The sequence below is a fragment of the Hylobates moloch genome, unplaced genomic scaffold (genome assembly GCF_009828535.3).
Source record: "Hylobates moloch isolate HMO894 unplaced genomic scaffold, HMol_V3 SCAFFOLD_20, whole genome shotgun sequence".
Taxonomy (NCBI): Eukaryota; Metazoa; Chordata; class Mammalia; order Primates; family Hylobatidae; genus Hylobates; species Hylobates moloch.
Window position 1 is genome coordinate 25,286,523 of NW_026652295.1, and position 17,199 is coordinate 25,303,721.

The 17,199-nt window shown below is 41.1% G+C and overlaps 1 protein-coding gene across 2 annotated transcripts in view; it reads left to right on the plus strand.

Moving 5' to 3' along the window:
• TRIM38 (tripartite motif containing 38) overlaps window positions 1-14,697 on the plus strand; it is a 28,979-nt gene extending 14,282 nt beyond the window's left edge. Inside the window, exon 8 of one of the 2 annotated variants that reach the window (XM_032140581.2) lies at window positions 6,650-14,697. In XM_032140581.2, the coding sequence (XP_031996472.1) occupies window positions 6,650-7,173 (524 nt within the window). In that variant the 3' untranslated portion in view covers window positions 7,174-14,697. The remainder of the gene's footprint in view (window positions 1-6,649) is intronic. The other variant, XM_032140582.2, reaches the window with a different exon arrangement.
• The last annotated feature ends 2,502 nt before the right edge of the window (window positions 14,698-17,199 follow it).

The following is a 17,199-nucleotide window of genomic DNA, read 5'->3' on the forward strand; positions in this document are numbered from 1 at the left end:
TCCTCCAAAACTCCCTGAGTCTTTACTTATATAATTTATTATTTTGACAGTCTTACGGATTTAAAATGGTACCTAATTGTGTACTTAATTTGTGCTTTTCTGATTTCACTAGTGAGATTGAGATTCTTTTTGTACGTCCATTAGCCCTTCAGGCTTCTGTGATTTACCCATGATTTACTGTGGTTTAATAATTTTTATTGGGTTCTTTTCCTTACTCATTTATGGGAACTTATTATAGCTGGTATCTTCTGGCATGTAGATGACATTTTGCATTTTCATCCTGTTTTTTGATAAATAGGGTTTCAAAATTAAGTAGGCACATTTTCCTTCAAGGTCTGTGTCTTTTATTTCCAAAGGGCTTAGTCATCCGTGGGCAGTGAATTTTATCACCTAATTAATTTTATTAGCCCCATGTGCTATGCCTGTAGTTCCAGCTACTGGGGAGACTAGGGCAGGAGGATCTCCTGAGCCCAGGAGTTCAAGGCTGCGGTAAGCTATGATCACGCCACTGTACCCAGCCTGGGCAACAGAGCTAGACCCTGTCTCTTAAAGGAGGAGGCCAGGTACGGTGGCTCATGCCTGTAATCCCAGCACATTGGGAGGCCGAGGCAGGAGGATCACTTGAGGGCAGGAGTTCGAGACCAGCCTGGCCAACACAGTGAAACCCCATCTCTACTAAAAATACAAAAATTAGCCAGGCATGGTGGTGTGCAACTGCAGCCCTAGCTACTCTGGAAGCTTAGACAGAATTGCTTGAACCCAGAAGGCAGAGGTTGCAGTGAGCCAAGATTGTGCCACTGCACTCCAGCTTGAGCGACAGAGTAAGACTCCATCTCAAAAAAAAAAGGAGATGAAGGAGGAGGAGGAAGAGAAAGAGGTGGGGGAGGGGAAGGAAGAAGAAGAAGAAGAAGAAAAGGACAAAAAATTTCTCTGTTATCTATGCTCTGATAGCATTATAATGCTGATGAAGATAATTGCTAGGTTGGTGAGAGAAGGCTATATACGCACCAGAACTCTCCATGTACACAGCAAGTTCATATATTTTGTTAAGTATGTCTCATTGGAGACCTTCTTTTCCCGTAACTATGACCAGTGCTCTACCAGCTCAGTCAACAACAACATTGCATGTTGGCTCCATATCTGGACTCTTGGTCCAATTGGTAATGAAACCATCCCATCAGTGTCTTCATAATATATATATACACACACACACACATATATATAGTATTCTCTCCCAGTGTCTTCATAATATATATATACATACACACGTATATAGTATTCTCTCTATACATATTCATTTATATATCTATAGCTATATCCTCCCACCTCAGTTCTCGCTCTGTCTCCCAGGCTGAGTGGTGCAGTAGTACGATTATGGCTCAACCAATGAGAGGATCAATGGCGATCCTCTCATTTCAGCCTCCCCGGTAGCTGGGACTACAGGCATGGGCCACCACATCTGGCTGATTTTTACATTTTTTTGAGACAGCATCTCTATATACTATAGATATATATAGTATCCTCTCTCTAATATGGATAGAGGATACTATGTCTGTATCTGTATCTATCTATCTATAGAGAAGGAATACCATATATCTAATAAGATGTAATCTACATTATATATAAAAGTCAAGCATTGATTGGTACATATAATATATACATTGATTACTGTGTGTATGTGTGTGTGTGTTTATATATTTTCTTTTTCGAGACAGGCTCTCACTCTGTTGCCCAAGCCGAGTGGTACAGTAGTGGGATCATGGCTCGACCACCTGAGCTAAAGTGATCTTCTCACCTCAGCCTCCCCAGCTACTGGGACTACAGGAACAGGCCACCATACCTGGCTAATGTTTAATTTTTTTTTGAGACAGAGTCTCCCTTTGCCACCCAGGCTGGAGTGCAGTGGCGCAATCTCGACTCACTGCAGTCTCCACCTCCCAGGCTCAAATGATCCTCTCACCTCAGCCTCCCGAGTAGCTGGGACTATTGGTGTGCACCACAATGCCCGGATAATTTTTCATATTTTTTGTAGAGATGGAATTTGGCCATGTTGACCAGGCTGGTCTCAAACTCTTAGACTCAAGTGATTCACCCGCCTCAGCCTCCCAACGTGCTGGGATTACAGGTGTGAGCCACTGTGCCTGGCCTGATTATTGTACACATTTTTGATGTAATGTATTACGTGTGTCATATATGACAATATAGATGAATATATTAAAGATTGGGTTTTCATTTATATATTGTAAAATACATACACTATACATATATAATATGTAGAACATATAATGCTATACATATTATATATGTTAACATATATAATACATACACATATAATATGTATAGTTGCATATATAAAATTTGGTTTGTTATTTATATTATTTTGTGCAGGAGTTCTATATCTATGTCTATAAGCGGGTGCCATAATTTTCTATTCTTTGGAGGATTTGTTATGAGATTGGCATTACTCATGCCTTGACTTCTAAATTTCCTATAAAACTGACAAGATCCATTTTTGCTTGATAAAAATGCATGTTTTATTATCTGTCGGTAAAATTTAAAGTAGTGATTTCATTTCTTTAATGTTAGGTCTGCCCGTGCTTTGTTTTTTGAATGAGTTTTACTCAGAAATATTTTTTCTAGGAAGTATTATCAGTGCTTTCAATTTTATTAGTAGCATAAGATTTATTATAAAGTTCTGTAATATTTAAAAAGTTTCTGTATTCATTCCATTTGTGCCTTCTGTCTTACTTTGATAAATCTCATTAGAGGTATGTCTATTTTATTAAATTTTTTTAAAAGAAGCTACTTTTTTTTGTTTTTTCTCTGTATTGCATTCTTGTTTTCTTTAACTTCACTTATATTGTTTAATATCTATTTTTTCTTTTTAAAAAATTATATTTGGCTTTCTATGTTCTTTTTAAAATTTAAATTAGATGCTTGGGTCATTAATGTTCAGCTTTTTAATTTTTCTAAGAGAAGCATTTAAAGCCTACAAATTTTCCTTAAAATTCTGCTTTAGCTTCATTGTATATTTTTATAAATAACATTTGATTATTGTTCTATTCTATACATCTTCTAATGATTTATTAGTAGTTTACATTTCCTAATATTTAGAATCTTTTTAGTCATCTTTTTATTATTGGTTTATAATCTTATACTGAGGCTAGAGAAAATAATCAGTGTAATACAGATTTATTGAAATTTGTTCAGACTGTTTTCTGCCTAGTATTTACTCAGTATGTGTTCCATCTATACCTGAGAAAACTGCGTATTCTCTGCTTACTATTATTAAACAATTGCTGAGCTTTATGTATTGACTATGAGATTGGGCTTCTTAGATTGTTCAGACCTTCCATATCTTCCCTTATTTTTTTCTTTTGTTGTGCCTGATCTATCAATTATGGAAAGAAGAATGTTAAAATATCCCATGATGATTGTAGATTTGTCAATTTCTCCTATAATTCTACAATTTTTGCTTCGTATATTAACACAATTCTAAACATGAATTCACTAATAATATAGTACATTTATGTTTAAAATTGTGTTATCTTTTTTAGGTGACTCCTTTCATTCTTTCTTTTTTTTTTTTTTTTGAGACAGAATTTCTCTGTCACCCAGGCTGTAGTGTAGTGGCGAAATCTCAGCTCACTGCAACCTCTGCCTCCCTGGTTCAAGTGATTCTTGTGCTTCAGCCTCCCAAGTAGCTGGGATTACAGGCATGTGCCACAATACCCAGCTAATTGTTGTATTTTTGGTAGAGCCAGGGTTTTGCCATGTTGGGCAGGCTGGTCTTGAACTCCTGGCTTCAAGTGATCTGCTGCCTTGGCCTCCCAAAGTGCTGGGATTGCAGGCATGTGCCACCACACCTGGCCCTCCTTCCATTCTTAATAATGCTCTGACTTAATATCTTTTGATATACTTATAATACTATAACCGTATATGACTATATTATCTATCTTTTAGCTTCCAATCTTTCTATATGTTTTTGTTGATGTGTCACACCAATAGATAGGTGGAATTTAAAAAGTCCAATTGATATTTTTTCTCTTAAGTGGTATTACCACCCTGTAAACATTTTAATTTCTCAACATGGGTTTTCCTGGGTCATTCAGGTAATATGAATTGAAACCCCAAACTTCTGTGAGTCAGGCTGATAAGAGCTAACTGAAAAGAGTTTGAAAAAAGAGGGTATTTACAAAGGTGAGGAATTGGGAAATCCACAAGGAACAGGAAACGCCCAGAGCTAGGAACAGTTACAGAGCCATCACCTCCTCTGGGCCTCAAGTGGCAGGTGTAGGGAGCTGTAACTATATGAGAGTGTGCCCAGAGGCAGAGGAATGCAGACCCTCCAAATCACAGCGTGGGACTGGGGCACTGAATACTCCCAAGGTTGCTTCTTTGTGCCCTATGGTCTCCTCTGGTGCTTCCCATTGGCTGAACCAAGCCAGAGGGCAGAAAGCCTGGTTAATGTGTCCACATCAGCCTTCCTGGGCACAGAGCAAGACAGGGAAAAGTGAGGGAATTATTTGGAAGAATAAACAGAGAGCACCCAGCACAGGAAGTGTTTCTGAATACTTGAATTCCTTAATTGTCACAGACCAACTGATCAACATTTAACTCAGTAGCACAGTGGTTTCTTAACTCTCGTTAGAACATCCTATTACCTTATTTTATTTTATTTTATTTTTTATTTTTATTTTTATTTTTTTTGAGGCGGAGTCTTGCTCTGTCGCCCAGGCTGGAGTGCAGTGGCCCGATCTCGGCTCACTGCAAGCTCCGCCTCCCAGGTTCACGCCATTCTCCTGCCTTAGCCTCCCGAGTAGCTGAGACTACAGGCGCCTGCCATCACGCCCGGCTAATTTTTTGTATTTTTAGTAGAGACGGGGTTTCACCATGTTAGCCAGGATGGTCTCGATCTCCTGACCTCGTGATCCACCCGCCTTGGCCTCCCAGAGTGCTGGGATTATAGGCGTGAGCCAACGCACCCAGCCCATTTTTTATTTTTAAAACTGCATACCGTTCAGTATCTCACTTTAGGTTATCAGATTTTTTTTTCTGTCTTGTTTGATTCTAGTCTGATATTTTTCATGTATATTGGTCCTCAGTGTATTATTATCTCATACTAATGCTTATGGAACATTATCTGAGGGGAAAGAGAAGAGCTTACAATTAAAAGTCATGGGACTAGGTATGTGTCATGAGACCTGGGTCTTCCAATAACAAGCTAAGACATTAGCTGAGTCATTTTCCCTCTCTGATTCTCAATGTTGGTGGTTATTCAGTAGAGAAGGGAAAAGGTATCTTTCTGCTCAACTGTCTCATGATTGCTGGAAGTCCTGCATGGGATAAGAACTTTGGACAGGATGGTAACCATATTAACAGGTTAGTTCTGTACCTTGGCATCCTTGAATAATTAAGACAAAGATGATGTTGATGATATCATTATTACTACATGTTGTTAGAAGAGCTGAAACAGGACTGGCTTGTCTGTCATAATGTAAAAGAGTCTTGGAAGATGTTCAGGGTCCAGGGTCCAAAACTCCTTGTGGCGTTTGGAACACCAAGCTCTGTGTCAAAGGGTGGAAGGCTGCCCTGCTATACCACAAATCTAAGCCTAGGGCATAAAACCCCTGGTGACTTGGATGGGACCCAGGGCTCAGGGCATAAAACCCCTCATAGCCTCTGGAAAGTGCACAGACTTGTTGGTTCCTTGCTTCTTACTCATAAACATGTCCTCTATTATCTCAAGCAGCAGAGTATATTCTATATATGTCAAAGAAAATGCTAAACCGTCACAGCTACGCTTAATGCACCACTACCTTTCTACCCCCATGTCCTCACGCCCTCACCTGTTTACCCTCACGTCCTCACCACCTGCTTCTTTGTTTGATCACCAATAAATAGTGTGGCCTCCCAGAGCTTAGGGCCTTCGCAGCCTCCAATCTAGCCCCCTGGACCCACTTTATGCACTCTTAACTTGTCTTTTCTCATTCCTTTGACCCCGCTGGACTTTGTAACCCCCACGGCCTGGTGTTGGGCCTGATCACCCCAACAACTACCACTTATTAGGTGGTTACCATGTACCAGGAATTTTACCAAGCATTAAGCAAACATAAGCTTGTTCAATCCTACCCACCATTCTCTGCAACAAATATGGTAATTTCCACTTTATAGTTAACAAACTGAGGCTCAGAGAATTAAATGAATTGCCTAAGCTCACCCAGTTTATAAGAAACAATACTTGGGTTTGAACACAGGCTGTTTGTATTGAAGATAACTTGTGGCTGGGCATGGTGGCTCACATCTGTGTAATCCCAGCACTTTGGGAGGCCGAGGCGGGTGGATCACTTGAGGTCAGGAGTTTGAGACCAGCCTGGCCAACATGGCGAAACCCCATCTCTACAGAAAATTTAAAAAAATTAGCCAGTTGTGGTGGTGCGCACCTGTAGTCCCAGCTACTTAGGAGGCTGAGGCAGGAGAATTGCCTGAATCCAGGAGGTGGAGGTTGCAGTGAGTTGAGATAGTGCCACTGCACTCCAGCCTGGGTGACAGAGCAACACTCCATCTCAAAAAAAATAAATAAAATAAAAATAACTTGTGTTCTTTACAGCAACAAAATTATTTTTGTTTGTTTTGTTTTGTTTTGCAGTTAGTGTGACTCTGGATCCAGATACAGCTCATCATGAACTAACTCTCTCTGAGGATCGGAGACAAGTGACTCGTGGATACACCCAGGAGAATCAGGACATGTCTTCCAGGAGATTTACTGCCTTCCCCTGTGTCTTGGGTTTTGAAGGCTTCACCTCAGGAAGACGTTACTTTGAAGTGGATGTTGGCGAAGGAACCGGGTGGGATTTAGGAGTTTGTATGGAAAACGTGCAGAGGGGCACTGGCATGAAGCAAGAGCCTCAGTCTGGATTCTGGACCCTCAGGCTGTGCAAAAAGAAAGGCTATGTAGCACTTACTTCTCCCCCAACTTCCCTTCATCTGCATGAGCAGCCCCTGCTTGTGGGAGTTTTTCTGGACTATGAGGCCGGAGTTGTATCCTTTTATAACGGGACTACTGGCTGCCACATCTTTACTTTCCCGAAGGCTTCCTTCTCTGATACTCTCCGGCCCTATTTCCAGGTTTATCAATATTCTCCTTTGTTTCTGCCTCCCCCAGATAACTAAGGAAAAGAGCAGAAGCTCCTTGGTTTAACCAGCACAGAGAAAATAATATAAATCCCATAAGGGCAGACGTTTGGTCTGTTCTCTTCGCTGTCATTTCCTTAGTACTTAGACTAGTGCTGGGATTTTAGTGGATATATAATTGATTTATGTTGAATATATGGACTTAGCAACTAAAAATACCACAGATGGTTAACTTGGACTGGGGCAAAGCAAGATAATAGTGATGATCGTACGTTGCTGTCTCCATCAGTCTTTAATGGGTCAGGGCTTTGATTTCCAAGGGTCTTCAGGTGATGAGTAGGGGTACCCACAGTCAGAAGGTCTGCGTTCTCCTAGTTTGTTTGCTGCCATTTGAACTCATGTGGGGAATGAAAGAAAGCTGCAATTATCCGCCAACTGCATTTAAAACAAAACAGAAAAATCAAAATAACATTGACTCTTCCAACCACTGACATGTTGTTTAATAATCTAAGCGGCAGTCCTGGAGGCTACTGGACTTACCGAGTTCTACCTGAGAAACAGCCAAGCAAAGTGTGACAGAAGGGTTAAGACTGGCTTACAATGAGATGCTTCAAATGAAAAGGGAATTATGAGTAAAACTGAACTTTGATGGAGGATTCAGTTCTGGAAAAGAAGTTGGTATTTTCCAGTCTGCTAGGACCAATTACCTTGAAATATTTTAAAATCTCAGTAAATAGTTATTGCTGAAATGGCTGTTGGCAGTTCTTACTATGATTCAGAGAAGATCAAATAGACCTTAACTTCATTTTGAAAAAGACCAAATTACCATACCCGAGTGGGTAATGACAGGACTACAACTAAAACATAAACAACATTAATGATGACCATAAAAAGTCACAAAATTGCTAAATGTTATAATTTAGAGTTGACATAAAAATTGATGGCCAGGCATGGTGGCTCACGCCTGTAATCCCAGCACTATGGGAGGCTGAGGCAGGTGGATCACTTGAGGTCAGGAGTTCAACACCAGCCTGGCCAACATGGTGAAACCCCGTCTCTACTAAAAATACAAAAATTAGCCAGGCATAGTGGCAGGTGCCTGTAACCCAGCTACTCGTGAGGCTGAGGCAGGAGAATTGCTTGAGCCTGGGAGGCAGTGGTTGTAGTAAGCCAAGATCATGCTGTGCCTCAAGGAAAAAAAAATTAATGTTTACTGATATTTGTTGAGGTCCTATGACATCACCTCTGAGAATAGAAGAAATGAAGCAACAGTTGTGTCTAGATGTCAGAGGCATGGCTGGGCCTCCATCTCTGCCTAAGGGAGACATAAAAGAGTTCAGACTATTGCCCATGTTCCCCAGGGTCAGAAGTTCTAATTATGATGATAGAGGCTGGGTTGTAACTAGCAAGTGAAGGGTAGCAGAATATGCCATCTTTGGCATAAGAAGTATTTTGAGCTGAAGACAATTGAGAAAAAAATAGATTAAAAAAAAACAAACACCTCTGCCCTCTCCCTATTTGCCTAAAAGCAGGATATGAAATTGTGAAGGTGTCCTCTTACTCCGGGAAGAACAAAAGTTAGTCACCAGAGACTTTAGACTCTTTTCAGCCTGGACATAGCACCTGAGAAGTCTTATTTAAAAAAAAAAAAAAAAAGGGAAAGAAAAATTGCCTTCCCACAATTTACTGCACTAGAAACTCAAAGTCTGTTTCCTCTTCCTTGTCATTTAAAAAATGTATTCTTTTGTTAAAATGCTGTATAAGCCCAAGTTCTAAATCCTCTTTTGAGTATTCATCTCAGTACTCCCCTGTGTTTGTGCAATGCACATGCGTTGTTTCTGTCTTGTCAATCTGTCTTTTTTAGTCTACTTGACAGGGCTGCAGATGGAGAACCTAAGATGAATAGAAAAAAAAGATTTTTCTCCCCAATAGAAGGATTATCCCCAGTCGTACTTGTTCTATATCCCTGTAGTCTGTAGTTCTATATCCCCTGTAGACCCAGACTTGGGGAATAGGACCCAGTGGGTAACCGAGGAACCCCACCTTTGTGCACGATCAGTGAAGATGTAATCTGGATATTCATAAGCTCTTCTCTACCTCTTGGCTTCCCACAGTCCTGTGTTATCTAAGTGTGGTCTTCCCCAGAAAGGGGAGGCCTCCCTAACATTGTCAAAGCCTAGCATATGCTACTTAGAGGAAATTCTGAATCCCAAAGCACTTAGATTGCTGAAAAAGAATGATAACAAAATAAACAATTAAATAAACGTTTTAAAAAGTGAATAAAATAAACCTGTGGAAACCATAAGGAAGGCCAGAATAAATATAAAATTGGAGATTAATTGGGGTGCAGGAAAGTTATGGAAAGAATATAAGTCCTGCTAGATAAATCATTAGCTATTTTAATAAAGAATACAGAAGAAAATAGGAACAAAAGAATATATACTGGAATAATTTTTAGAGTAATTTGAAGAATTAGATGCAAGTAAATTTGAAAACCTTTAGAAAGAAACAAATGGCCTAACCCAAGAAGGGAAAGAAAATCTAAACAGACTCATAAATACAAAATGAAATTCAGCCACAGAGCTGCCAGGCATGGTGGCTCACACCTGTAATCCTGTCACTTCGGGAGGCTGAGATGGGAGGATCACTTGAGGCTAGGAGTTTGAGACTAACCTGGGCAAGGCTTCCATCTCTAAAAGAAAAGAAATTAGCTGGACATGGTGGCATGTGCCTTAGTCTCAGCTACTCAGGAGGCTGAGACAAGAGGATTGCTTGAGCCTAGGAGGGCAAGGCTGCAGTAAGCCATGGTCATGCCACTGAATTCCAGCCTAAGTGACAGAGCAAGACCTTGTCTCAAAAAAAAACCAAAAAACAAACTTACAGAGCTCCAACTAAATAATGTGGGGAACAAAAGAAAAAAGAAAGAAGATGATTTTATGGCTGATTTTTTTTTTAAGGAAAAGCAATTCACATACCCTTGAAGATTAGATTAAGTTCTATACAATAGCCCAAAATGACAGTGGCTGAAACAAGTTTATTTCTCTCCCATTTAAAGCAAGTCAGATGTGGAAGTCTGGGAAGCCCAGAAAATCCAGGTCTTCTTTGTGTACGGAAACTCCAGGAAATCACAGATTCCTTCCAGCCACCCCTCAATTACCCCTGGGATCCAAGAGAGCCACTAAAGTTCCAGCCATCATACTCACAACCCAAGTTGTAGGATGGAAAAAAGGACACAAAAATAGGGTGAAGAGCATGTGTGCAACAGCTCTCTTTTACTCTAGTGTCCTAAAATCTATCATAAAACCTTTGGCTTGCCTTGCATTAGCCAGAATTTAGTCCATGGCCACACTTAAGTCAGAAAGACTAGCTTTTTTTCCAGGGTGGTTGGCTGAAAATCAGGAGTTCTCATATTAAAAAACAGAATGGACATTGAATAGATGACCAACAATCTCCTTCACACTCATACTATTTAAACTGTCCTAGTCAATGACCAAAAAAGAAAAGCCTACAAACTCGTTAATATAAAAGCTTAACAAAGGTACTCCCCCCCAACACACCATGCCCAAAAGGAAATTCTAATCTAATTAACAGTCTTAGCTTGGGCTGCTGAAACAAAATACCACAGCCTGAGTGACTTAAACAACGACAATTTATCTCTCACTGTTCTGAGGTCTGAGTTGATTCTTTGTGAAGGCCCTTTCCTAGTTTGCAGATGGCTACCTTCCTGCTATGTCTTCACATGGCAAAGAGAGAGCTAGCTCTCTGGTCTTTTCTTATAAGAGACCAGTCCCATCATGCCCATCATGAAGACTCCATCTGCTAGGATCTCAACTAAACCTAATTATCACCCAAAGAACCCACCTCCAAAGACCATCACATTGAGAGTGAGAGTTTCTACATATGAATTGTGGGAAACACAAACATTTACTTCAATTGTAACTATTGAAGCAAAAATGTCCCCCCACCATAGACATCCAGCACCATAGTAGTACATTTATTACAATTGAACTTACATTGACATGTCATTATCAACTAAAGTCTGTAATTTACATTAGGGTTTATTCTTGGTGTTGTGCTTTCTATGGGTTTTGACAAATGTATAATGTCATGTATTCACCATTATAGTATCACAGAAGTTTCACTGCCCTAAAAATCCTCTGTGCTCTGCCTTTTCAACCCTTCCTGTCACCCAATTTCTATCAACTGCTAATCTTTTGACTGTGTCCATAGTTACTGCCTTTTCTAGAGTGTCATATAGTTGTGAGGCAGGAAACAGGAGTGAACTCTGGAGGCAGGGACTTTACTCCGGACCAGATTGAAGACTAGCTGAAACAGGGACGACGTTAAAGCACCTCTCCATAAGACACGCCCACCAGCGGCATGTCAGTTTTTCGTTGCCATGGCAACAACGGGACATTATCGACTTCTTTCCTGTGTACCTACTCCGAAGTTACCACTCTTTTTCTAGAAATTTCTGCATAATCCCCCTTAATGTGCACGTAACTAAAAGCAGGTATATGACTGCAGAACTGCCCCTGAGCTGCTACTCTGGGCACATTACTTATGGGTTAGCCCTGCTCAACAAGGAGCAGTACCTGTTCTGCTGCTGTACACTGCTGCTTCAATAAAAGTTGCTACCACCACCACTTCACCCTTGAATTCTTTCCTGGGCTAAGCCCTAATTTTTGGCTTGCTTGCCCTGCATCAGTTGGAATCATATAGTATGCAGTCTTTTCAGGTTGGCTTTTTAGTAACATACATTTAAGTTTCCTTCATGTCTTTTCATGGCTCGATCATTCCTTTTCTTTTTCTTTTTTCTTTTCTTTTCTTTTTTTCTTTTTTTGAGACACAGGAGTCTTGCTCTGTTGCCCAGGCTGAATTGCAGTGGCATTGGCTCACTGCAACCTCCATCTCCCAGGTTCAAGCGATTCTCATAGCTCAGCCTCCTGAGTAGCTGGGATTACAGGCTCACGCCACTATGCCCGGCTAATTGGGGTTTCCCCATGTTGACCAGGCTGGTCTCAAACTCCTGGCCTCAAGCAATCCACCCACTTCAGCCTCCCAAAGTGAATGCATTTCTTTTTAACTCTAAATAACATTCCATTATTCAGAAGTACCAGAGTTATCCACCTACCTACTGAAAGACATCTTGTTTCCAAGTTTTGGATAAATTATGAATAAAGCTGCTATAAACATCTATGTGCAGGTTTTTGTGTGGAGATAAGTTTTCAGCTCCTTTGGATAAATACTAAGGAGCGTGATTGGTGGATCTTATGGTAAAAGTATGGTTACTTTTGTAAGAAACCACCAAACTGTCTTCCAAAGTGATTGCACACTTTGCATTCTCACCAGTAATGAACAAGTTACTATTGCTATATATCTTTGCAACCTTTGGTGCTGACAGTGTTCTAAATTTTCGTCATTCTACTAGGTATGTAGTGGTATCTACTTGTTGTTTTAATTTGCAATTCCCTAATGACGTGATGTCAAGCATCTTTTCATACTCATACTTGCATCTGTGTATCTTCTTTGGTGAACAGATGTTCAGGTCATTGGCCTGCTTTAAATCAGGTTATTTTCTTACTGTTGAGTTTTAAATATTCTTTGTATATTCTAAAAATATTGTTCTTCATCAAATCTGTCTTCTGCAAACATTATCTGCCAATGTGTGGCTTTTCTTCAACACTTCTTTGTAAATTTGCAAGTCCTTTGAGAAAAGAAATGTACCCAAACTATTAATTTGGCAATCTCATATCACAAAAGTACTCTAAATCTAAATAAATTACAGTTTTTCAAATTTTGAATTAATTGATCTTTGCTATTGTTAGCAAAGTCTTGTATTCTTTTTTTTTTTCTTTTTTTTAAATAGAGACAGGGGTCTTGCTACAGTGCCCAGGCTGGTCTCGAACTCCTGGCCTAAAATGATCCTCCTGCCTTGGCCTTCCAAAGTACTGGGATTACAGGCATAAGCCACCACGCTCAGCCATCCGGTATTCTTTAGCAACTGTTTGGTAACTTAATCTTTCACTTTTTGGAAAAAAAAAAAAAGTTTTTTTCTCATAGTTTTCTAACAAAACTTCATAACTAAAATAATTTCTCTTTATCACCTCTTCTTATAAATATGGTTTTCTTTTTTATATAAAAATTTAAGACATTTTATAACTGGCCAAAGTTACTAGCTTAGATACTATTAGATAGTCAACATTTTTTGTTGGATATTTGATTTTTATTTCAGGCAACTAATATCTATTCATTTTTGCACTGTTGGAAGAAAATTACTGATCAAATTCACTATGTATTTGCAGAAAATGGCTTTCAATATTGTCTACTTTATCATCCTTTGTTTTCTTTCTTTCTTCCTTTTTAGATACAGGATCTCACTATGTTGCCCAGGCTGGTCTCCAACTTCTGGGCTCAAGCAATCCTCCCTCCTTGGCCTTCCAAAGTGATGGTTGGATATGTTTTATCTACAACTTTGTTGTTTTGTTCTGCTACAGGATATTTGCAATTGCCATTTATCATGACATTCATGACATACCTTTTTCCACTCTCCTTTTTATCTTTATTGTTCTGGTTATAGGACTAGCTTTGCATCTCCACTCAATTCTGTATCAGTAGTATGCTTTCATTTTAAATTTTAAGTTTATCCATATGTATATTGAGACAGGGTCTTGCTCTATTGCCCAGGCTGGAGTGCAGTGGCAAGATCAGGGCTCACTGCAGCCTTGACTGCCGAGGCTCAAGTCATCCTCCCACCTCAGGCTCCAGAATGGCTGGGACTACAGGCACGCACCACCACACATGGCTCATTTTTTTGTATTGAGACAGGGTTTCTCCATGTTGCCCAAGGTGGTCTTGAACTACTGGGCTCAAGCAATCTTCCCACCTTAGCCTCCCAAAGTGCTGGGATTACAGGCTTGAGCCACCATGCCTCGCTTCTACACTTATTTTTAATTCTAAAATAATTTATAATAATAAATATTAACAATTAGATTTAATTACTGATAAATATTAAATGTTAAATAGGTTTTATTAAATAATTAAAAATGAAAATAATCAGTATTTCAATTTAATTACTAATTATAATTCACAGTTATCCTTGTAACTCCTAATGTCTGTATAAAATATTTTTATATTTTTTAATTTTTAAAATTTTATTATTTATTTATTTCACACCAGGCCATCACTGTGATACATTTTTTAAAACACATTAAATTATCACCAGAAAAGTGCTGTGATGGAAAATATAAATTGAAATACCCTTTCTGGTTAGGAGAGTAATTCTGTTTTTCTGATAAAGAATAGAAGAGTCCTTCAGGTCCCTCCAAACTGTCATATTCTGGGCATCGGGTGTCCCCATCCTCACTCTAGTCCACAGGCAGGGTCCTCAGTCTTCAGCGCTCCTTCTCTTTCCCCTTTGTCTTGTGTCTCCTTGCGTCTCTTCTCCAAGACCAAAACTCCCTGAGGACAGGACTATTTTTTACATCTTGATGTCACTCCTGAGCACTTGCTTTAATGTGTTGGACACTGGGTCCATTAAAGATTGTATGTGAAATTATAAAAGAAACGTTTTCACCTTTCTGTGGTACAGCTATAATTTCTGGTTTCATTTACCAACTGGGTGAAAGTGGACCAGTGACACCATCTGTCTGGGCCTTCCTTTCCTGAAATATAATATTGGGGCAATAGTCCCTGGTTCCTGTAAGGTGTTCAGGCACAAAACGTTAGGCATGTAACACACTAAATGAGGTTTTCCCCGTTAATTTATATGATTGCAAAGGCCGTTCATATACACGGTCTGCTAAAGAATTCTGGGGCCAATTAATCTCTGTGGCATGATGGGTAAGTCAATCCCTTCTCTGGGCGTCTATTACTTCAGAAAAGGCATGAACTCAATTTTAGGGACCACACAAAAAAATGTATTCACTATTGTGTAGGACTTGGTCATTAGAGAGCTTTTGTTTCTTTTTTTTTCTTTTTTTTAATTTTTATTTTTGTGTATGTGAATTTAATGGAGAGCTTTTAAATAACCAGATATTTAAATAACCAGATAATACAGATGCCCGGCCTGCTCCAGACAAATTAGAAAAGTATGTAGGTGAGGAGGGACCAGCCAGAAGGCGGTGTATTTCAGCTCTGGAGTGACACTGAACATACTTCTCTTCCCGGGATGTCACGAGGTGTCAATTTCTCTGGCCTTACCCAGGTCCATGCCCGCCCCCAGGGGCCCCAAGAATGACTTCAGCACCCCACCCCCCTCTCCAGATGTGGGTCCTGGGAGCGTTCAAGGCCCATCGGTCACGCAAGCTACCCCTTGGCGGCTGGACCAAACCTTGGGCTGCCGCCTGGATCTGCGGCTGGAAAGCGCCGTGACCACCAGTGTCCCCAGCTGGAGTAGGGCGGGCTGCGCGACTCGCGAGGACACCCTGAAACGCGGCTTCCTCTTTTGTAGCCGCAGGACTTGCGGTCAGAAGGCCGACTCCAAGCCTCAGCGGATCCACGAACTGGCCTCTTTAAGGCTGTGGTGAAATTTAAGATACCTTTTCCCTGCCATTGTTACTGACGTACTTCAGAAAACAGGTTAAAGTTCTGAAAGGACGTGGTCACGACTTTATGTTTCTTACAGATTTGTGTCTCATGTTTTGTGCGTAAAAACCATTCGTCCTCATTTGCGATTCTCACATCCGTAATTCAGTTATACATGAGACTGAATTCAGTTATATCATAAAGGATTCCGATGCGGGGGATGATTCGTTGGGTCTCAGCCTAAGGCCAGACGCAGCAGAGAGATCGGGAGTTGGGGGATGGGGGGCGGGGAGCGGGTAGGAGGCCGCCCGCCGCCAGACTCGGGGTCCAGCAGAGCAGCAAATGCTCCCCGGCTCCCAGCCAGGGCGCAGCTGCTGGCCTGGGGCCGCCCCTCACGCCGCAAGAGCCCCGCCCGCAGCGCCGGCCCTGCCCCTGGTCTGTGCGGGCGCCAGCGCCCCCTACAGCCTGCAGTCGCCCTGCGCGCCTCCCCGCGAGGCTTGTTTTCTAGCGCCTCTGATGGGCCGGCTCCCGCAGGCCTGGTGTGAGCCTGGGGTCCGTTCTCACAGCTGGATCTGAGGTCTGAATGCCGCGCCCTCAGGAGAGCCACAGATGGGTCTCCGCTGATGCTTCTCTCAATTGCCTCTAAGGGCGAGAGCTCCGGGAAAGGAGCCGATCCTGGTGGAAGACTACAGGTCTGAGTCCAATGGACGAAAAACGAGGTGCGTTGAGAGACCGCGGGAGTGGGGAAATGGGGAAGTGGGGGTGGGGACTGGGCAATGGGGGCGGGGCGAGAGGTCTGGGGCTGGCGGGGACAGGGCTTAAGAGAGAGCCACCCCTCCTAGCCTTGTAGCTGTACCTAGCTTCCGTTTGATATTTTAAAATGCAAAAGTACAAAAACTGAAGTAATGGAACTATGCGTACGCACCTCCTAGATTTTTAAAGGTTAACGTGTGTTTACTTCAGATGTTCCTGAAATAAATGAAAATGACAAGTTAAAATGAAGGAAGAACTCGCTTGCGTCCCTCCTAGAGGTCAAACACTTCTGAGGATAGGTTGTATGCTCTCAGCGCCTGTTTTTATTAAAAGTATTAAGAAGTACTTTTCCAAATATTAGATGTAGTGTATGATATCATTTAAACGATTTTTTTTCGTTTAAAATAGTATATCTTTTTAAAATAATTTTTTTTTTTTAGATTTTTTTTGAGACAGAGTCTCGCTGTGTTGCTCAGGCTGGAGTGCAGTGGCGCCATCTCCCCTCACTGCAACCTCTGCCTCCCAGGTTCAAGTGAATCTCCTGCCTCAGACTCCCAAGTAGCTGGGATTAAAAGCTTGAGCCACCACACCCTACCAATTTTTGTATTTTAGTAGAGATGGGGTTGTCCAGGCTGGTCTCGAAATCATGACCTCCACTAATCTGCCTACCTCGGCCTCCCAGAGTGCTGGGATTACAGGTGTAAGCCACTGTGCCTGGCCACTTTAATCATTTTTGTTTTTGCTTCTAGTCTAAGAAATTCTGCACTAAAATTCTGCACTATTTTC